The sequence below is a fragment of the Schistocerca nitens genome, chromosome 4, assembly GCF_023898315.1.
Source record: "Schistocerca nitens isolate TAMUIC-IGC-003100 chromosome 4, iqSchNite1.1, whole genome shotgun sequence".
Classification (NCBI taxonomy): Eukaryota; Metazoa; Arthropoda; class Insecta; order Orthoptera; family Acrididae; genus Schistocerca; species Schistocerca nitens.
This window is the reverse complement of record NC_064617.1, coordinates 342424530-342448031: the sequence shown is the minus strand read 5'-3', so window position 1 is coordinate 342448031 and position 23502 is coordinate 342424530. Positions and strand designations below refer to the sequence as shown.

At 37.4% G+C, this 23502-nt stretch overlaps 2 protein-coding genes and 1 long non-coding RNA gene across 5 annotated transcripts in view; 1 reads left to right on the top strand and 2 right to left on the bottom strand.

Moving 5' to 3' along the window:
- Positions 1 to 274: 274 nt before the first annotated feature.
- Positions 275 to 19395, bottom strand: LOC126251837 (uncharacterized). 3 transcript variants are annotated; one of them, XR_007545792.1, is made up of 4 exons: positions 19263 to 19395; positions 13301 to 13434; positions 12706 to 12808; positions 275 to 486 (listed from the first exon to the last, which is right to left on the bottom strand). It is a non-coding gene; the product is annotated as an uncharacterized LOC126251837 (long non-coding RNA). The 3 variants fall into 3 exon arrangements; XR_007545791.1 differs by lacking the exon at positions 12706 to 12808; XR_007545790.1 differs by lacking the exon at positions 275 to 486 and having other exon boundaries at positions 12446 to 12808.
- LOC126251835 (dynein regulatory complex protein 11) lies at positions 14728 to 17630 on the bottom strand. The gene has a single exon (XM_049952500.1). It carries the CDS (start codon positions 17628 to 17630, stop codon positions 15201 to 15203), a length of 2430 nt encoding a protein of 809 aa, XP_049808457.1. The 3' UTR covers positions 14728 to 15200.
- Positions 18961 to 23502, top strand: part of LOC126251836 (glycerophosphodiester phosphodiesterase 1) — a 22585-nt gene continuing 18043 nt past the window's right edge. Inside the window, exons 1-3 of the mRNA XM_049952501.1 lie at positions 18961 to 19544; positions 19704 to 19879; positions 19990 to 20095. Of these exons, the coding sequence (XP_049808458.1) occupies positions 19215 to 19544; positions 19704 to 19879; positions 19990 to 20095 (612 nt within the window). The 5' untranslated portion in view covers positions 18961 to 19214. The remainder of the gene's footprint in view (positions 19545 to 19703; positions 19880 to 19989; positions 20096 to 23502) is intronic.

Below are 23502 nucleotides of genomic sequence, written 5' to 3'. Positions count from 1 at the left end.
ACACATTAACCTTTTACTAGTATTCAGAGTATCATTTTTTGTTAATTGACATTTTTCATTTTAGAGCACCCATCAATTTGATTTCAAAGAATATGAGACTAAAAATTTGTAGAACTTGGTCTATTAACGACGTCATCCAACAGGCGTAACCTTTCATTGGAGATTTGTGATACTTTGTAAAAGGATTAACTGAAAACAGTTTCAAAATTTAAATAGAAATTTATATATTCAACAATTGTAGAATGTATAAATTGTAAATGTTCTACCTGTAAAACAATGCACTTTTGCTTTTAAACCTGTTGTTCATTACAAATTTGGAACTGTTTTCTGTATATCACGTCAAAAGGTCCAAAATCTAGAAGTTCTGGAACAAACCACATTGTATGTAATAACTTCCACACAGCAGTGATACTTCGGTATATATGTGATAACCACGAAAGTTTTAGTTTCTCTTCATTGGTTTGGCATACTGGTACTCTTGAATTTCTGTAGAAACATATGTAGGAAACTAATTAAACAAAGGAAAATCCAAGTTGGTATGTAACAATATTATTCAGCACTTCCGCTGGACACACACACACACACACACACACACACACACACACACACACACACACACACACACACACACACACACACACACACACACACACACACACACACACACCCCCCTTAAGAGCTGAAAGCTTTATTTGTGACAGTCTTTCTGTTGTGCCTCTCTGCGACTCAGCACTTCCGCTGGTGAGTGGCAACTTCCCTTTTCATAAAATGTATGACTACATTTATAATCTGCCAGTTACAAAAAGATACAAAAAATTCCATTTAATAGAATTCACACAAAAATGTCATTAAAAGTATATTATAAAAGCAGCCAATGATAATATAGTTCATTGTTCCTTGATCTTCTCTCAGCACTGCCAGGAAAACAAAGAAAAAGTAAAGGATAGCAGCATCAACATTTTGACATGAAATATTGTTTCATACATCCCCACATATTGGAAGTGATTCTATATACAGTTTTAAATTTGTTACAGTGTCCCTTTGCAATGCATACTGACATACTATTTAAATTTTTACTTCGAGACATTCCTTAACAGCATAAGGGAAAACAATGAATGGGTGGTTTTTTTAATTTTCTTTTTTAAAAAAGACATATTTTCTATCTTCTTTATACACATTAATATGAACATGATTGTAATTACACCAGTAGAAGTACTGTTCACCATAAAATCTTTAAAATCAAAAAAATTCTAATAGTTATGATAGATTGTCAACAAAGTTAATTAAAGAATGTGCTTCAGGGCACCATATTAAGTTATTTATGTAACAAGTCATTTATCAGAGGAACATTTTCTAAATGGTTGAAATATGCTGAGTTAAGCATTTTTATAAGAAATGAGTTAAATTACATCATCAATTTTCCATTCATTTTCACTTTTTGCCAGGATTCTCAAAAATTTTAGTGAAGGTAACACACAGTCAGCTTTTTAACCATATGACTACACATAGTACACTCAAAGGCAGAAAAAAATGATGCACCATGAAGGAATTGAATGGGATGGGATTGAAATCTGTAGATATGATGTACATGTACAAACAGATGATTGCAATTTCAGAAAATCTGGGTGATTTCTACAAGACAAAAAGCTTCATAATGTGTTTGTTCACCTCTGGCTCTTATGCAAGCATCTATTCAACTTGGCATTCATTGATAGAGTTGTTGGATCTCCTTCTGAGGGATATTGTGCCAAATTCTGTCTCATTGGCACATTTGATTGTCAAACTCCCGGGATAGCTGGTGCGCCCTGCTGCCCATAATGTTTGACTCTTAAATGTGGAGAGATCCGGCGACCTTGCTGGCCAAGGTAGGGTTTATCAAGCATATAGACTAGCAGTAGAATTTCTCACAGTGTGAAATTTAAACCCACGATGGTTTGCCATGAAGGGCAACAAAACAGGGTGTAGAATATCGTCAATATACCACTGTACTGTAAGGTTGCCAATGATTACAATTAAAAGGGGGTCTTGCTATAAAATGAAATGGCACCCCAGAACATCACTCCTGGTTGTCAAGCCATGTGGTGGGTGACAGTCAGGTTGGTATGCCACATCTGCTTCGGCATCTCCAGACATGTCGTTACTGATCACAGTAGCTCAGTTAGGGCTCATCACCGAAGACTATTCTACTGCAGTCAATCAGATTCCAGGACAAATGTGACCAACACCACTGCAAATGTGCTCATTGGTGGAAGTCACAGTAGCACCATGAACTCAGCCCCCCTTTTGTGAGCCACCTGTTAATGGTTCTTGTAGTCACTGAAGCACCAATTGCACTTTGTATTGGTGATAATGATGAATCTGAATCTGGGACTGAGTGCCTCTCTGACGACTGTGTGGGCTTAAAGTTCTGTCATCTCTCTAGGTTGACTGCTTCCTTCTTAATGCTCTGTTTGGCCATGGTTCACTCATTCCTACCAACATTATTGAACAGTTGCATTGCTCCTATTGTAATGTTGAGTGACTGCCAATTACTCCAACTGGCTTCTTCTAGCACAACGAGACAGCCATTCTCAAATGCTGACATTTGCGTATACTGTTCACACATCTGTCTGTGAGGCATAGTTACTGTCCAGCAGAGTGCACGGAATGAAATTTGCAAAGACTTTATGTACTGGTACCAATAAGTCTCCAGTTTACTATCCTTGTCAGCTGAGCAGTGAAATTGCACTGTAATGTCACACATTCATCCATCAGCCACTGAAGTTTAAATTTTTGCATTTTCCATTGATACCTGCACAAATATCAGTTTGTGACCAATTTGCATAACTCATTCATGGAGCCCCTTTTTTTTAGAATATACTGTCAAAGTGACAGTTCAGATTTCTAAAGGCTTCTGATACTGAGAAGTCTACCTACATATACAATAAAAATGTACTTAATTTGTTAGACAAGAAATTACAGGTTACTGGTATATTTTTTGATCTGTCAAAGGAATTCAACTATGTCAATTCTTTAAAGAAAATTAGAATATGACAATTTAATGAGAAATGCTGCAAGATTGTTCATACCGTATATCTCTAACAAAAAAACAAAGTGTCAATCGAAACAGACTTATATTAAGTCATCAAGCATCATACAGTTGGGAACTACTTATATGTATGTGGTCTCTAACAAAAATCTTTTTTCTTACGTATATCAATTACCCTTCATCAGTAACATTACCAGATCCCAAGTTTGTTTTGTTTGCATTTAACAGAAACATTGCAAAAAATTGCAGAGAAAGTATAGTTTTCGGAAGATTGGTTAATGCAATTTTCAGGGACATTAATATATGGTTCTTAGCCCATTCTGTGTCACTAAGCTTTGAAAAAACATGCTATATGCAGTTTAGAAATTGTAGGATATTTTACCCCAGTAGGTGCCTAAAATATAACTACAGGCAGATAAATGTTGTCTATGTTAAATTCTTGGTATTGCAGCTTGATGATAATTCATCTGGGAGGAGCATATCACAGAACTGCTGAAGTGCTTAAACAAACCCTTATTTGCAATACAGATGTTGTCAGACACAGGTGATATAAAAATAAATAAAAACTTGCATACTTTGATTACCTTCATTCCATAATGTCATATGGGATCAGTTTTTGCGGTGACTTATCTAGCTATGCTGAAGTTTTCTGAGTCCAGAAATGTGAATGGTGTGAACGCAAAAGTGTCCTGCGGAAATCTGTTTAAGGAACTGGGGATGCAAATAACTGCTTCCTGATACAGTTATTTGTTAAAAAAACACAATTTCTCATTAATAATATATTTCTTTTTCAGACCAATATTTCAGCTCACAGAATAAATATCGTACTAAAAATATGAATAATCTTCACAGTGATTTTCACTCATTTTGGTATTGTTCAAGAACACACATTTGTAATAACTTGCTAGCAGTCATAAAAAATTTAACTACCAATAAATTTCTATTTAAGAGGAACCTAAAGCCTAAAGCAGTTATTGGTAGCCAACTCCTCCTACTCCATTGATGAACTTCTTAGTAGAACCAACTTTATATATATAGAGGGAAACATTCCATGTGGGAAAAATATATGTAAAAACAAAGATAAAAACATATATGTAAGTATGGACTGACATCTCTGCCCAAACCCTTTGTCTTTAAATATGTCTGCTTGTCTGTATATGTGTGGATGGATATGTGTGTGTGTGCGAGTGTATACCTGTCCTTTTTTCCCCCTAAGGTAAGTCTTTCCGCTCCCAGGATTGGAATGACTCCTTACCCTCTCCCTTAAAACCCACATCCTTTCGTCTTTCCCTCTCCTTCCCCTCTTTCCTGATGAGGCAACAGTTTGTTGCGAAAGCTTGAATTTTCACACACACACACACACACACACACACACACACACACGTAGGAAAAATATATCTAAAAACAAAGATGATGTGACTTACCAAATGAAATTGCTGGCCGGTCGACAGACACACAAACAAACACAAACATACACACAAAATTCAAGCTTTCGCAACAAACTGTTGCCTCATCAGGAAAGAGGGAAGGAGAGGGAAAGACGAAAGGATGTGGGTTTTAAGGGAGAGGGTAAGGAGTCATTCCAATCCCGGGAGTGGAAAGACTTACCTTAGGGGGAAAAAAGGGGGGTATAAACTCGCACACACACACATATCCATCCACACATCGGGTTGGACATTCTTGTAAAAACATACTTATAAATTCTATGTTTATGTATATTTTGAGTGATCTATTTTCATTTTATTATGATAACAAATCCTATATCATTGTAAGATCATCTCTGGATGACTAAACAAATAATAAAAAAAGTAGTTATCTTCAGGAGATGCAGCTTTCCTTGTAGCTCAAGGAAACAGCATTTAAGGAAGGTTGAACTTGGAAGAAAATGAATTTCTTCAACTATTCAAAGAGGAAAGAAAAAATCCCAGCCCTACTGCAGATTAATGCGGCAGATTACTTGAGGAAGATGCAAAAGCAAACATATATACCACTGATTATCTTTGCAAATAATTAGCTTCTGCAATGCCTCCAATCAATAACATCACAGAAGACATGGATAACAGAATTTCTTTTTAAGTACTCACAAATGCTACAGACAGACATTGATTAAAATACCAAATTACTAAGTTACAACCAAAATTACATACAGCCATATGTATTTATTGGTTTATTCTGGGTGAGGCACGATAATGATGATGGCAATGCTAAGAGTATTAATAATAATAATAATAATTATTATTATTATTATTATTTCTCTTTCCTGTCTCAGATGTTATGTCTGGTTAAAAATGGAAAGTGACGCAGACCTTGATCAAGCGTGACTTTCTTTTAACTGTACGGTGTATGTTACATTGCATTTAGGAACTTTCGGGTAATTGAACATGTATCAATAATTACAGATTTCTGTAGTTGTATATATACATTTGGATGTAGCTGTATTGCGTTGATGTACTGGTGGACATTGTGTGGTATGACTCCTGTAGTTGATAGTATAATTGGTATGATGTCAACTTTATCCTGATGCCACATATCCTTGACTTCTTCAGCCAGTTGGATGTATTTTTCAATTTTTTCTCCTGTTTTCTTCTGTATATTTGTTGTATTGGGTATGGATATTTCTATTAGTTGTGTTAATTTCTTCTTTTTACTGGTGAATATGATGTCAGGTTTGTTATGTGGTGTTGCTTTATCTGTTATAATGGTTCTGTTCCAGTATAATTTGTATTCATCATTCTCCAGTACATTTTGTGGTGCATACTTGTATGTGGGAACATGTTGTTATATTAGTTTATGTTGTATGGCAAGTTGTTGATGTATTATTTTTGCTACATTGTCATGTCTTCTGGATTTGCTAGTATTGTACATCCGCTTGTGATGTGATCTACTGTTTCTATTTGTTGTTTGCAAAGTCTGCATTTATCTGTTGTGGTATTGGGATCTTTAATAATATGCTCGCTGTAATATCTGGTGTTTATTGTTTGATCTGTCGTGGGCTGGCAGGAGAGCCAACCCGTATAAATAGAGGAAGCCGAAAGGCACGCGTTTTAGCTCACGCAGGCTGGCATGAGGTCTGGAACAGGACAAGGAATTTAGACTTTAGAAAAAACAGATGTAGCTGGTGGAATACTTAACTTTCATCCATTAATGGTGAACGTCGGTCTGACGGTACATGCATCATAAGATCAATAGCAACTGATAATGGCGCCTTGCTAGGTCGTAGCAAATGACGTAGCTGAAGGCTATGCTAACTATCGTCTCAGCAAATGAGAGCGTATTTTGTCAGTGAACCATCGCTAGCAAAGTTGGTTGTACAACTGGGGCGAGTGCTAGGAAGTCTCTCTAGACCTGCCGTGTGGCGGCACTCGGTCTGCAATCACTGATAGTGGCGACACGCGGGTCCGACGTATACTAACGGACCGCGGCCGATTTAAAGGCTACCACCTAGCAAGTGTGGTGTCTGGCGGTGACACCACATGATCCTGTATTGCAATCATGAATCCTTCCATCTCACTGTATTTATTGCCTTTTCTTAGCCATGTGTTGGATGCGTCTTGATCGATGTGTGGCTGTGTTAGATGATACGGGTGCTTGCCATGTAGTGTTTTCTTTTTCCAATTTACTTTCTTTGTATCTGTTGACGTTATGTGATCTAAAGGGTTGTAGAAGTGGTTATGAAATTGCAATGGTGTAGCCGATGTATTTATATGGGTGACTGCTTTGTGTGTTTTGCTAGTTTCTGCTTGTTCTAGAAAGAATTTTCTTAAATTGTCTACCTGTCCATAATGTAGGTTTTTTATGTCGATAAATCCCCTTCCTCCTTTCTTTCTGCTTAATGTGAATCTTTCTGTTGCTGAATGTATGTGATGTATTCTATATTTGTGGCATTGTGATCGTGTAAGTGTATTGAGTGCTTCTAGGTCTGTGTTACTCCATTTCACTACCCAAATGAGTAGGTCAATATTGGTATAGCATAGGTATTTATAGCTTTTGTCTTGTTTCTTGCTGTCAATTCTGTTTTTAGTATTTTTGTTAGTCTTTGTCTGTATTTTTCTTTTAGTTTTTCTTTAATATTTGTATTATCTATTCCTATTTTTTGTCTGTATCCTAGATATTTATAGGCATCTGTTTTTTCCATCGCTTCTATGCAGTCGCTGTGGTTATCAAGTATGTAATCTTCTTGTTTAGTGTGTTTTCCCTTGACTATGCTATTTTTCTTACATTTGTCTGTTCCAAAAGCCATATTTATATCATTGCTGAATACTTCTGTTATCTTTAGTAATTGGTTGAGTTGTTGCTGCCAGTAGTTTTAGATCATCCATGTATAGCAAATGTGTGATTTTGTGTTGGTATGTTCCAGTAATATTGTATCCATAATTTGTATTATTTAGCATGTTGGATAGTGGGTTCAGGGCAAGGCAGAACCAGAAAGGACTTAATGAGTCTCCTTGGTATATTCCACGCTTAATCTGTATTGGCTGTGATGTGATATTATTTGAATTTGTTTGGATATTACATCTACATCTACATTTATACTCCGCAAGCCACCCAACGGTGTGTGGCGGAGGGCACTTTACGTGCCACTGTCATTACCTCCCTTTCCTGTTCCAGTCGCGTATGGTTCGCGGGAAGAATGACTGTCTGAAAGCCTCCATGCATGCTCTAATCTCTCTAATTTTACATTCGTGATCTCCTCGGGAGGTATAAGTAGGGGGAAGCAATATATTCGATACCTCATCCAGAAACGCACCCTCTCGAAACCTGGCGAGCAAGCTACACCGCGATGCAGAGCGCCTCTCTTGCAGAGTCTGCCACTTGAGTTTATTAAACATCTCCGTAACGCTATCACGGTTAACAAATAACCCTGTGATGAAACGCGCCGCTCTTCTTTGGATCTTCTCTATCTCCTCCGTCAACCCGATCTGGTACGGATCCCACACTGATGAGCAATACTATAGTATAGGTTGAACGAGTGTTTTGTAAGCCACCTCCTTTGTTGATGGACTACATTTTCTAAGCACTCTCCCAATGAATCTCAACCTGGTACCCGCCTTACCAACAATTAATTTTATATGATCATTCCACTTCAAATCGTTCCGCATGCATACTCCCAGATATTTTACAGAAGTAACTGCTACCAGTGTTTGTTCCGCTATCATATAATCATACAATAACGGATCCTTCTTTCTATGTAATCGCAATACATTACATTTGTCTATGTTAAGGGACAGTTGCCACTCCCTGCACCAAGTGCCTATCCGCTGCAGATCTTCCTGCATTTCGCTACAATTTTCTAATGCTGCAACTTCTCTGTATACTACAGCATCATCCGCGAAAAGCCGCATGGAACTTCCGACACTATCTACCAGGTCATTTATATATATTGTGAAAAGCAATGGTCCCATAACACTCCCCTGTGGCACGCCAGAGGTTACTTTAACGTCTGTAGACGTTTAAGTGTGGTTTTCCAATTTTTCACTACTATGTTTAGGAACTGTATCAATTTAGGATCTACTTTGTATATTTCCAATATCTGTAGTAACCATGAGTAGGGTACACTATCAAAAGCTTTTTGGTAATCAATGTATGCGTAGTGTAGTGACCTTTGTTTAGTTTTAGGTTGGTACGTCACCTCTGCATCTATTATCAGTTGCTCTTTACATCCTCGTGCTCCTTTGCAGCAGCCTTTTTGTTCTTCATTTATAATTTTGTTCTGTGTTGTATGTGTCATTAATTTCTGTGTAATGACTGAAGTTAATATTTTGGATATTGTTGGTAGGCATGTTATGGGGCGATATTTAGCTGGGTTTTCTGTGTTTGTCTGATCTTTAGGTTTCAGATAAGTTATTCCATGTGTAAGTGTATCAGGGAATGTGTATGGGTCTGCAATGTAACTGTTAAATAATTTAGTTAGATGTGAATGTGTTGAGGTGAACTTCTTTAGCCAGAAATTTTATCTTTTCCAGGGGCTTTCCAATTGTGAGTAGAATTAATTGCTTGGGTGACTTCATGTTGCAAAATTATCACTTCATGCATTTGTGGAATCATCTTGTATGTGTCTGTTTCTGCTTGTATCCATCATGCATGCCTGTTACGTTGTACCGGGTCTGACCATATGTTGCTCCAGAAGTGTTCCATGTCTGTTATGCTTGGTGGATTGTTCATTTTAATGTGTGTGTTATCTATTGTCTGGTAAAATTTCTTTTGGTTTGTGTTGAATGTTTGGTTTTGTTTCCTTCTATTTTCACTTTCTTTGTATCTTCTAAGTCATTTGGCCAATGCTTGTAACTTCTGCTTCTTTTCATCTAACTATTCTATCGCTTCTTCTTGTGAGATTTTACCTAACCTTTTTCGTTTTTTGTCCGATACTTCATTTCTTATAAATTGTGTTACCTGTCCGATGTCTTTTCTCAGTTTTTCTATTCTGATCTGTAGCCTGTGTTGCCATGCTGGTTTTGTGGGTTTCTTCTGTGTGTTGGTTGGTTCTGATCTCTGCCTAGTGTGTATATTTAGTGTAGTGAGTGCTCCTACATAAACCAGTAGTTGTAACTCTTCCGTAGTTGTATTTTCATTTATTTTGTTGTGTATGATTGTGTTGTTTCGACTTGTGGGTTATTTGGTGGCCTATACAAGAATGGTCTAATGTATGTATTTGTGTCTTTGTATTCTATATATGTCAACTGAAATTTTTCTTCTATATCTAACATGTGTGTCACTTCGTGGTCTATTTGTGCTTGTTCTGGTGGCTATCTTAAGATTTCGTTTTCCTCTGATTGTTTAATTGATGCGTGTTGTTCTTGGTTTGTTTGCTCTGGGATGTTTGAGTCCATTACTGTATTTTCTTCTTCTTCTGATTGCACATTATTTTGTTCCAGTATTTGTTGTACTTGTTGTTTGATGTTTTCTAATTCTGACTGGGGTATCCTGTTATTTTTGATTATTACACGGGTATCTGGTAATGAATGTTGTGTATACTTGTGATCTGTATCCAGTTGTGTTTGTTCCTCAGTTTGTTACTTGGTAATAACAGAACATGAGGTGTCGGTTAACTTCATCTGACCATATCATCCTCTGTCTTTGTTTTCCTTCTAGAGTGGTTGCAGGAAGCATATCCTGCAAAACACCTCTATTTGGATTTAAATCATTTTCCATGTGGCTAGCAGTGTCGTTAGCATTGTGGACGGGCATAGGGTTCAAGCGTCGTCCCCGACCATGTCAGTGCTTGTCCGAGGCTTCATTAGTTCTGTCCTGAACCAACTAATCACACTAAAAGGGGGGTTAGCCCTATTAGTGGTTTGTTCTTTTCGTCGCCTTTTACGACTGGCAGAACATACCGGAGGCCTATTCTTTTCCCGGGCCTCCACGGGGGTTATTATTATTATTATTATTATTATTATTATTATATTTTTATATTAATATTAATGTAACAAAAGGATGGTAGTGTATATTAATAAGAAGCTACAGTAATTTTAATTACTTCAGTACTTACAAAACTAACAGCATCATCATATCTTGCAGAGCATAGGTTAAAGTACATAACTTTTCTTTGTATCTGTTTTGCCTCTCTCATAATTCAATGTACTCTCCCAATTTCACTTTTAGAACAATATTTTTGTAGCTCTGTAACTCTGCACTATATTCTACAGCACCAGTAACTAGCCAGCACCTTAATCCCTTTTAATATGATTTTCAGTGTGTGCAGTTACCAGTTTTGTTACAAATTTTTAAGTACACAGGTGTACACTAGGTAGTGAAGCATACCTGAATACCAATTGAATTTGATTGTTTGTTTTATTTGGTCCAATTGATTGTGTGGTTGTGATATTGCACATACACTGGAAGATTGTGTTTAAGATGGTCTTTAGAAATGATCACAAGGCCAGCTAGGACATGGATAGGGAAAGAACTTTACCCAGATCATTTCAAGGTAACAATCTTGGCATTCCTTTAGGGAAACCAAGGAAACCTAAATTGGACAACCATGTGGGAATCTGAACTTAACTCCTCTCAAAAGTTAGTCCAGGGTCCTAACAGTATATCACCCACTCAATTAATTTGTCCATGGCCAAGATGAAAATTACTTGCAACTATCACAGACATAACATTGATATCAATGTCATTCTTTTAAAATTTTGGAACATGTTACTTAATAATGTAATGTAATTCGAGTGACAACTTCACATGAAGAATAGTTCACTTTATATAGTTTTTTTAAGCTAGTTCAGTTGTGTGTGTTTTAAGTCAACAGGTAAACTGCAATACAGTGCAATACTGTGCTAAATTCATCAGAAATTGGTGAATGTCTGTAAACAGGGTTTACTTTCATTTTTAACAGTTAATAAATGGTTAGCTGAATACGAATGTTGAGTCTACATGGGAGAAAAAAAGAAAGAATTGGGCGAGTACATCAGCCTAAATGAGGAGCACGTTGAAAAAGAAGTAAACTGTCAACCTAAACATCCATGGTATGCAGACTCTTAACTCTTCCACTGTTTCCTGCTATGATGAAAGCATTGCATACACCAGAAAGCAATGTTGTTCTCTTGATGAATGAGTTCTGTGCTTAAACACAACTATGGTAACCAGGTATTATTGACTCTGATGGACTGTAGTGTTGCTGACCTCTGTGCCTGTGCTACAAGAGACACAGAAGGCAATAGTTGACAGAGATGTCTGATGATTAGTTCATATAGCATGTTTTATAATTTAGCACTACCTATAAATTACTATTTTAGGCACATCATAGAAATGGTTACAAGTAATTATTTCCTGTCACTACCTCTCCACTTCACAGAACAATGCTAACTAACCAGGCAGATTTACCCAACTCCTTTGAAATATCTCTCTAATGGAATGCGAGAACTCCTGGACCCTACAACTATGTATGTCCTCTTAAAACTCAACCCAATCTATTGGAGCATCATTATGTGGTGATTCTTTGAGGCTGCACACGTAAAACTTTCAATGCATAGCCTATTGCCAAACAGAGTATATTTACTAAAATGCCCTTTGAATTTGGCCACAAAGCATATACACTTTTATTGTTGTTTATATAAAACTATGATTAATTATGCTATGTGCATTGCAGTATGAGAGCCTTAAATTTTCAATTTTCTAACAAAATTGTTGGCAGACTGCAGAACATCACTCAGTCCATCATATTCAGTTTAAATCTGTTTTCCATTGTTAGAGAAACAAACCATTTGTGGCTAGGAAAAGTTTTAGGACAATAGTTATTTAAGAGGAACTGAGTGAAATTGCAAGGATTCAGGATTATTTGCACAAAAAATCACAGCAATGTGGAATGAATCATTTTACATTTACATATATTTGAATACATACATCATCTGTGCAAATAATAGTTACTATGCTCGTGAACTATCATTCCAGAAAAGAATTGTAACATGGTGGCGCAGGTCAATTACTATGTTATGGATCCTTGTGAACTATATCCATTAAAATAAGCAAAATGCAAATATATTAGAAATTTGGTTAAATATGATTTTCTACCACCACAGTCAGACTAATCAAAGAAAATAAGTGTGATTCACTCAAAACTGTTGCATATTTACTTTATGAAGCAGTTCAATATCTTGCAGACACATCAGTCTGGCTATTACACCATTAAAAAAATATTCATTAGAAAAAGCTTTTGTTGATGGTTTTAGCTTCCAACAAACCTGTTACCCTTTTCTGTGTAATTGCTGTTCACTTCTAAGCACTTTGGCACTGCCTGTAATGTAGCACTAGGTTCCTCAGTCCTTCTGTATAGCAATTCTCAATCTGGAATGGAACCAATTGATAACAGCAGTCTTTAGTTCACTGTTATCTTCAAACTGTTATCCACCAAACTATTGTTTCAAGTGCAAGAACTGGTAATAGTCACAAAGTGTGAGTTTGAGACCATAGGGCGGGTGCTGAACAAGTTCCTAAAAGAATTACTGAATTTTACTCTCGGTATGGCCAGTGGTGTTGGGACACACATTGTCATAGGGGAGGGCCATCCCATATGACAGTTACTTATGTTGTCAATTTTGGATGACATTCCTCAGTTTAATAAGTATTTTGCAACACACATCAGATGCAATTGTTGATTCATGGTCCAAGAAATCAGCTAAAAGAATGCCCTTTTCATACCAGAAAGCAGTAGCCATCTTTTTCAGCCAGAGTAAGGAGATTTCTTGAACATTTATGAGCTTTGTGAAGTTGAATATTGCTGCTGTGTTAACTACTGTTTTGATCTAGCATTGGTGTAAGATATCTGTCTCTCCTCACCTGTGAGAATGTAGGAAAATGACTTATCTCCTTACGGCCAGTAGTGGTGTAGAAATGCTCGTTTGCTTGACATTCTTTGCTCTTTATGCTGGCTAGTAAGCATTTTTGGTCCACAGAAGCATTCCCTTGACGTTCTGTAAATAATGATGTGTCCAATATGAGGAATTTCATGAGTCAAAAGCACAAATCATTGATTAGATTGCAGCTTTTGGTCTCATTGTAACATGATTTCATTAGTCTGGAAACTGGCCTGGTGCTATGCTCTGCATCATGCACAACTGTACAGCCACTTTTTAAAATATTGACATCATTATCATACCTTTGCTCATTACTGTAGGTCAACTCCTGATGAATTAAAGCACACAAAAATTTAATTACAGCATGCAAACTGCAGCGGGCATAAGCAACGAGTTTTGAAGCCACTGTTGTTTACTTTCACTCACAGTCAAGCCAATACTCAATCAAAAGAGTCACTTCTGTGGCTTCATAATCGATTAATAGATGGCACTGGATTTATAAAATGCTGTTCTGAGCTGTCAGCAATTAAATATGAAATAGTTCTTACTTTTTGAATATACCTTGTTTAATATTAATATGCACAACTTACTGTTCAAACCATATGAATATATTGAATAATTCATTCCTGTATCATCTTTTACTGAAATATAGTAATAAGCATGTACTGTGAGATCACATACAAGTAAAAGTTTGACATACAGGACCAACAAATTAAATCATTTTAAGATACCATTTGCCACTTATTTTCTAAATACAAGACTTCAGTAGTTCCACTCAGACAGCTTAAGAGAGTCTATTACTGTATCAAATACACATTAGTGGGTAGCCTTTCCTTGGGACTGCTTCTGAGGAGCAGTTGTGAGTTATAAGTGGATTGACTTCAAATTTACATAATGAACTAATGAACAAATTTACATAATGAGAAATACAATGCACTAAAATGGTAACACAAATTGCAATGAACTTAAATTACGTAATATTGTGACACACTGTATGTATTACTTCAACTGCCCCCTAAGACAGATTATCCAACAGTTTAAAGATGAGATTCCATTATGAAGTTAGTACAAGTGGACACAGTTATTTGGCGATACAAATGAAGATAAGATCAAACAATGCATCTCTGCCACACATGAAAGTAATGTTAAAAAAGTAATTAGTAACAAGCAACAATGATACAGAAATATTATTTTCGATTTTGGCATTCATATTTAAGAATCAAGAATGTCTACAGATTAAAACAGCATATTATTAAGAGTTACAAACAGAGTACATTGACAAATGGTTTACAAATAACTGATGCTAGTTATTCTAACATTTTAATAACTGTTTGCAGTTTGGCAAACTCATCTATTATCATTAGACATTTGTTTTTACATACAGAAAATGCATTTCTTGGAGGTATTTTTATGATACTGTCTTTTTTGGTGGTGACATATTGAATCCAGTGAAAGTGATTTTCAAAATAGTATCCAACAATCACTAAGAAATTTTGCGTATGGCATACACTATGACATGTCGAAAAGAGGAGGGATAATTTGCAATTAGACACTGAGTTAACAGAGGTTATATTTCAAATGAAAAGTTGGTGCAATGATACATTCGTGAACTGTGCAACATAAATCAGAAGTTGAAACACATAAATTAGCTACAATAGTTAATGGTATGCAGAACATCAACTGTAGGATTCCAACTGGGTGGTTTCTAATTGGTCCCAAACAGAAATGAGCTTGACACTTCTACTTTTTTCAGTTTAATAATTCACTACCTACTGCCTTGTTCTAGGCCATGAATGATGACTTATTTTCTTCCCACATACATTATTATAAACTTTTAGGCTCACAGTTTTATCAATTTTTTGAAGGAAACTGGTTATTACGTTTCATTTTTTTGTTTGTTGCGTCTGATTCTCAGCCTTTAGCTCAGCTTCTATCTCTAGGGCTCGGGCTTTTCTCTTCCCAATAGGGGTTTTGGCATACCACTGCATAAATGATTCTTCCTCTTCTTTGTACACTGGCTCCTGTTTGCAAAGTTCATTAATAAGTTCAGCATGTGTAAGAGGTCGTATTCGAAGTTGCAGGACTCTTTTGCATGTCATAACATCTTGCACTACTTTTAATATTGACCCTACTGTGTAGCCATCAGACAGTTTAGTCATTGCTGCAGTATCAAACTGACGATTTACTCCACTGAACTGAAATAACAGTTCTTTCCACAATGATGAGATACTACCATAATCAGGGCGTGGGGGAATCATAACAAATTTATTGTAAGTTTGTGCCAAGGCTTTTTGATCACATTCCCATGGGCAATGTGATACACCCAACAACATTATTTGATCCTCTGGTGCAATGCCTTTTACTAATTTTGGCAGATCTTTTTTCAAACGTTTTGGGTCTGTCTTATCTGTTTTGGGAACTTTCTTCAAAAATGGTTTCTCAGCACCATCCATATATATAACAGAAGGCTGCAACAGGCGAGAGACTTTATTAACTAAATGTACTAACATGATGAGACCTGATTTTCCAGGGTACTTTCCAACAATGTTTGCTGGAGACAAATCAAAAAAGACTGCACCAACTTCTGTACATATTGCATGAACTAACATGTCTTTTCCACTTCCATGGGGCCCAACTATCATTAATGATTTTACCAGTGGTGCCATTTGATGAATAATATTTGAGCCTAGAGGTAAAATGCAATACTCCTTTATAATCTGTCGAACATCACCAAGGGAAGGCGGTGGATCCTTTCCTTGTTTCCTTAAATCGTGTGCAGCTAAAGAATGTTCACCATGAAATGAAGAAAGAGGAATTTCTGGATATTTTTTTATAATACCATTTGTTATCAATTCTTCAAAAAGTGATTCCAAAGTTCTATCAGGTGTTAAATCCTTTTCTTTTTTCTTTTTGCTCTTTTTACCACTTCTTCCTTTCTTTTTGGCACTCTTTCTTGCCTTTTTACCTTTCTTTGCACGATCCCTGTCTAGAGCAGCTTGAAGAATTTCCAGTTCTTTTCTCATCAACTGGTCAACTATTTTGCGCAATTCACTCTCCACTTCAGCTGTTTTCTCCATTCTTATCATATCTATGTCAGCAGTTTGGCGAGGATTGTTTGACTCATCTCTGTCTTTCCACGTTTCTTGGTACTCCTCACTAGCAGACATTATATCGGACAGAAAATTGGATGGCGTCATTTTAAACCCTGGATCTTCTTCATCGTCGTCCTTTTTTGGTTTCTTTCCTTCTTTTTCTTTTTCCTTCTTACCTTTCTTGCTCTTTACTGAAGAGGCTGTAGTAGATTTACTAATTTCACTTTCTGCTCCTTGGCGCTGGAATATCAGTGCAGAGCCTCCTGATTCTTCTGAAGGAATTTCAGGAAACTTCCCAGTCTCTTTCTCATACTCTATATACCAATTCCGGATTTCATCTGCAATTTCCTCCTTCATAGTGGCACCTCTTTTACTCATTATCTTTTCTTTCTCTTCCACAAGTGACCTTTCATAGTCCTTTTGATACTCAGATTGCAGCTGATGCCTAATTTCTTTAATTTCTTCGGCTCTCTGTCGTTCGCTGGTCTCAGTAAAACTAGGCTGCAACATCCCTATTAAGAGCATCTCTTCCAGTTTTCTTTGTTTCATTTTTCTCCGTGTGATGTAACCCCGCCATACTTTCTGAATTTTCAGAGCGGCTGAACCACCATCAGTGGCTTTCCCTTCTTGTGGTTCCACTTTCCCTTTCTCCTTCATTAGCCGAATTTCTTTCATGAACTGAAAGCGGAGTCGTCCTTGCCGTGCCCTTTCATGTCTCTGTAACAGGCGAACAGCTTCAATTTCTGTCATTGGTTCTTCAATTACTTCTTCTTCATAAAAACCTAATTTTTTAAGAATCTCATCCATATCTTTTCTTCTCTTTTTAATCTCATTTTCTCTCTGTCGTCTATAATGTACTGGTATGTTTACTTCTGCTTCTGTGGGAGACAATTTTAATTTCAGTAAAACATCATCATTATAACTGAATTCTGATAAGTCCAGGTTGACAAGCTCATGTTTCAATTCCAACAAACGCCCAATTGAAGCATCTAGCAATTTACGAATGACAAGTCTCTTCTGTGGCTGTACTATCTGATCATAACACTGGTCTAATCTATTTACCACAGTTACATACCTGAAGTATAATTCAGAAACAGAAACTTGTGCTAATTTCTTGTCTTTCTGTGGCTTCTCAGCACTCAATACAATATCTGTCTGGGTAGTTTCATCTACTGTCCTCTGAGTTTCAGACCACAGATAATTGTAAGTTATATGTGACATTCTTTCAGATTGCAATGAAATACATATTATGTATAAATTGATAATTTTGTAGGTTTTCACAATGAAATAACTATGAATCAAAGAAATTCCTCCTGAATTGTGGTAGCATTGATCATAGTTACAACATGGCAGATATGTGTGCAGTAATATTACTCTTAACAAGCTGCACACCAGAAACTAAATGTACACTGGATTATGAGTTCTGCAAACTGTAAAACGCTGCTAATTCTGAAGATCTGCCAGAGAACTACACAATATTACATATTTTAAAAAGTCATACAGATGTAACATTACACAGTTAATTCATAAAAGTGTTTCTTTTTCTTTCTATTTCCATATGTGGTACATGAAAATGTTGAAAATATCCAGTGAAATATTGTAAATTGAGTACTGGACAGGTGATAATTTCAAACTACTGCAACAGAGATAAAAATTAAACACCACTTTTACTGATTTGCTTACACATTTATGACAATACTTAAACATATGTCCTGACGGCACCATACCAAGTAAAACACCGTTCTCCAATCACAGCAGTGGTTCATTATCTGTGCAGATGCTATGTTGCATCAATAACATGTGTTGCTACAGTAACAAGAGTAGTAGCCTGTTCATTGCCCTTCCCAGCTGCTGCTGATCAATAATAAATTCTAAGTGACGCCAACTTTTCTTACTAAATTTATAACTAGCTTACATGTGAGTGATCGTGTATGGCAGATACCAGCAGGTTTTTGACAATACATTGGGAGCCAAATTTTTGTAAAATTAAAATTCGATAGTCGCTGTTAAACGTGAAAGGCAGTCAAGACTTAGCAAAGTACCTAGTAATTTGATGAAAGAAGTGTGGTGCCAAGGTTTTTTAACCTTACTACGCATATAAGACGGTAATACGTGTTGCTGATTGTTAAATTTCGAACTAAATGTTTAAACATACTAATTATGCGAATTACTAAATTTGCGCACATTTACCCTAATGCATATTTGTGAAACATTTTCTTAATTCGAACCCATTGATAATGTTGTGTGCCGTCAAACTTAGACTACATTTTAGAGGTGCTAGAAATTAATGGTGTGCTAGTATCGATATTATGACGTGGAAGCCAATAGTTGTACAAACTTTAAATCTTCCCTGAAAAATTCACTTATGAAATACAGATACTTATGACAAAACTAAAGAATTAGTGCTATTGTTAACCCACAACTACTTTCCACCTCTCGGGAAATGTACTTTCTGTAGTAAGATAGACAGCCTGCTGTTTAATAACACGTGTAATTGACGATTCTATGGACTACATAAGTTGTTTCCGTCTCATTATTCTACGTGGATATTTCGTATTTCGCGCCTGTTGAGGAATGTGTATACATACAAATGCGCACATGGTTGCCATAAATAACTTTTATGTGCATAATCTTTGTTGAAGACAGTGCAGTGTGATCTTATAGTAACTAATTATTTGCGCTCAAAGTGCGTGTGGTCGATGGCGAGAACTATAAAAGCGTAGGAATCCACGTGTAAGAGGCAATTACTGTCATTGTCACACTGCCTAGTGCCTAGAGTACGCCGGTGCAATTTGTGTTGCTGCCATGAGCTTGCCGGGAATGTTATTGAGTTGCTTTAAATGTTGGACTTACTTGTATGGTCTCTATTTGTGTTTATCAGAAGCATTGTGTTGTACAGTACCAATTTCATTTCTCGCCCCTATACTGTTGGCATTGTGGATTAAGTATTTACGAATTCCCCCACCTGATGCAAAACTAGTCGAAGATGTATTAGGATGCGATCCGTGGGCGTTAGCTGAATGCAACGGCAACGGAACAAATGAATCGAATAATGAGCGTTATGTTATGAGAACAGTTGCTCACCGCGGAGCGGGTTTGGATGCTCCAGAAAACAGTTTGTCTGCTTTGAGGAGGGTAAATATGTGTAATTCTTAATTTTGTATGTATGCAGATTACCCGTTATTAATAAAAGTTCGGATTAAATACGTAGATTGACGTAATGACAATTATGGTCCACTCAGTTTGTGGATTATGTTTACTCTGGACTAGTAATGTGCGTTGTATGTTTTGCAGGCTAAAGAAAAAGGATGCAGTGCTGTAGAAATAGATGTTGCTCTTACATCTGACGGTGTTCCTATTGTTTTTCATGATGATACTGTGGATAGAATAACGACAGCCACTGGTGAAGTGAAAGATATGACTTGGGCCCAACTGAAAAATCTGGATATTTCTTCAAAACATCCATTCAGGTGAGCCCCTATTGGACAATCTTGATAAAATCCTCAACCTGTAATAGATATTTTACAAGTATGAATTTTTCGTGGATTCATAGATAGTTATTAGTTGATTACTTTTACAGTGACAGATACAAGGGAGAGAGAATTGCCTTGCTAGATGAAGCCATTCAGGAATGCATTAAACTGGGACTAAGAGTATTTCTTGACTTGAAAGGAGACGATTTAAAGGTAAGATCGGTTTAAGGCTCTCTCAGTAAACAACCCTCAAATAAGTGACAATTTCGGTTCCCTATGCAATTTTTAAAAACATTTGTGTACTTTGTGCACTCTGAATTTTAGCAGGTTAGTTTTATGTTCTTTGTTGTATGTAAAAGTCATATGAATGTTAATTACAAAGTGATAGTGAATAGCTGGTCCACCACACCAGCAGAAACCATATTGGTACATGGTGTACTACTCTAGGGCTTTCTGTTCATTTCAGTTTGCCTGTGAGGACACACTGAATTGCTATTCTTTCACATTTAATGGTATGCAAAGCTGTGAAAAAGAAAAGAAACATAGTTTTTTTTAGTAAATATGTAACCAGAGTTTTGTTTACTGTGAAATAACAAGATGTTAACTCTGTGTAGAACATATCCCTACTGTCAGTCCCCCCTCCCCTCCCTATCTCCCCCCCCCCATTTTCTCGTAATTGCTTGTCTTTAGTCAGTGAGTTTTATATACAAGGAAAGTGTGATGCTGGTCCCTGGTCTATGTTCCCCATGAAACAGTTGGTTCCTTGTAGCTTGAATGAAGGCAAGGGCATGCTGAATAATATGACTACATAGCTAGGAACAGTAGCATTGAAACAAACTTTGAATTGGCAGCATTTGTATCTATCAACTTCTGTCAACTTCTGTCAACTTTCTCACATGTATCTAGGAAAGGCTTATTCCAAAGGTTGTTAAATCATTACAGAGAAATAGTTCCTGTATTCTGTACATCTGATTCTGTGTTCAGGTAAGCCCCTGAAATGACTAAGACATGGGATGTAGACACTCTTTTTCAATCATTTAGTGTAATTCTTTGCTGGTACTTTGATCCCAATTTAACTCTGTTAATTTACTTTTATTTGATAAGTTTTTAAAAAGAACTATGCAGAAAGCTTTAGTTGGCTAAGTTTTCAGACCGTCATTGCTCATTAACCCATTCGATAGTGTTCACTCCTTTCAGTATGGCCTCATCTTTAATCGGCAGAGTGTTTGGAAGGCAATCAGCAATTACTATAATAAAACATTAAGAAAATTACCTGTAAAACTCCATGTTACAAATGTTTTTGAATCTGAAATCTTTCTGGACTTACAGGAAATTGAATTTTTACAGCCCCCTCCCTGGAGCAGTCAGCTTGCACCACTCTGTACTCAAATTACTCGTAATGTTTTGTGATAAGTCACATTTTATGCTTCTCCGAGCTGCAGAGTTGTTAGAGTATAAGAATGTTGTTGTTGCTGGTCTGAAGACTGTTTTCCTGCAAGTTTCCTTGCTACTGTCTTATGTAAGCATTTTTCTTTCTGTTCAACCACTGCAACCTACACATATTTGAGCCTGCCTACTGCAGTTGAGTCTCGCTTTCCCTCTTCAGTGCTACATCCTACACTTCCTTCATTAATACGTTTTATAATTCCTTTTTCCAGTCAAGTTGTGCCATCAGTTTTTTGGGTAAACTAGGTGATTCAGTATATCTGTTGGTACCTCCATACCAAGCCCCAAGATACAACACACACTATTTAAAGTTAATCAATAACCTTACGTGTTTCCATGGCATGAAAATATAAACATCAACTACAGATTCACACAAACCTATGATATTTAGGTTTTCCTGTCATTGGAGTATTTGGAATATTTCTCATATATTCAGCTGGGTGGTAACTTCCAAAATGCGTGATATTTCAGCAAGCTGATATTTTTTCATCTTCAGACGTACTTGATGACTTGTCTCCTCTTGGCACCACATTTATATCCCACATCGCCTACTGCCTCCATCCATCTAGTTGAAGAATGTGGACCTGGTGCGGTGGTGGAAGAGTGAAATTGGGGCTTGATCTAATGTCCTCAGGTGCGGGTCTCTGCCGGTATAGCGACAGTGCATTCTCTTCCTCCTAAATTGCCATGACGAGCAGATTTCATGTAGATTGACACTGTGCTTTGACTGTGCTCAAAGCTGGTTTCCATGCCGTGCTTTATTGAAAGCTGTGGTCTTTTGTCAAATAGTCAGATGTCTAAAGGATCTTTCAGAATTAAATCCCAATAGGTGTTAGACCGTTAAAACAACTTCGTGTCATCATACCTCATGTCATGTCCTTGGGAGATGCAGTGTTCTGTGGTAGAGCATCATTTGTTAGTGGTCCGTTGTCTGTGTGGTGTTTAGGCTTGTACTTTACAGGTAGTATGGTCTACACACCTTTTCTCACACTGGAAAAAGATGTGATAGACTCTGTTTATGATGTTGTAGGTCATTGTTTACTGATTGCAACAAGGTTTTTGCCTTGGCTGGTGGGTGGAATACTCACTTGCCATGTTATGTTTCCAGAGTAGCAACCCCCCCCCCCCCCCCCTCCTGATAGTGCTCACAACAAATTGGATAATCACCATCCATTGCAACAGGTTTCTCTTTATCTTCATCAGACTGTGATTCCCCCGCCACCCACCCCACCTCACCCCGTCAACGGGCTCACCACTCTTTGATGACTTTGTGCTTGGCTACCAAGAGGCCCCAGCCTTTACCCGTTCCATGCTGCATGTCTATCTTCCTGCTATTTCTTTTTCCCTCCCAGGAGAACATGTCTGGGATATTTTTTGGAATGTGTTCTGAAGTTGTAGTAGCCGGACATCAGAACAGTGCCTCCACTGCTTTTTCTTTCTTTTTCTGTTCTACATCTCCTATCCTTCCTCTGCGTTGGCATTTGAGGTGCCTCTTTGTTGCTGCTTCCTCCCTGTGTGCTCATGAAGGCCGCCCCAAACATTTGATGTGTAGCAGGTGACGGGGTAATGCGTACTTCCCAGCCTCAGGTCGATAGGTAGGGTTCACACATACCCCTGGTACAGGCCACGCCAAGGGAGTGGTGATGGCCTGAGCTGTTACGTTCCCAAATTGCCAGTTAGTCCCTCTGTCAGGAGATCAGGTGTGATCTGAGGTGTGAACCTTCATCTAAGGTGTGTGAAGCCCCTTCTGGGGTGGAGGGGGGCGGGGGGGCACGGGTCAGGGTGCTGTTGGAAAGAGCACACCATCGGAGATGCCGACAGTCATGGAGGATTTTTTTTGCAATGAGCCAATCACCATCTCGGTCTGTGTCTACTAAACATCAACAGATTGAGGCTAAAGATTCCAAGACTCTCCTAACTGCACCTTGGTTCCTTGTGGCATCATGTACTGAAGGTCAGTCCTTTGCTATGGTTAATCCATTTATTATTCAGAAAGGTGTTGTTGCAGTTGCAGTCCCTGTGAAATCCTGCTCTCGTTTAAGTAATAGAACTTTGCTTTTTGAGACCAAGTGTGATCTTTAAAGCCCAGAAGCTGCTTGCAGCTTTGCTCGTACGTGACTGTACTGTTAGTGCCGGCCGGAGTAGCTGAGCGGTTCTAGGCGCTACAGTCTGGA

Bases quoted from the DNA above. Each gene is read 5' to 3' on its own strand.
- LOC126251835 (XM_049952500.1), bottom strand. From the start codon at position 17,630: ATGTCACATATAACTTACAATTATCTGTGGTCTGAAACTCAGAGGACA.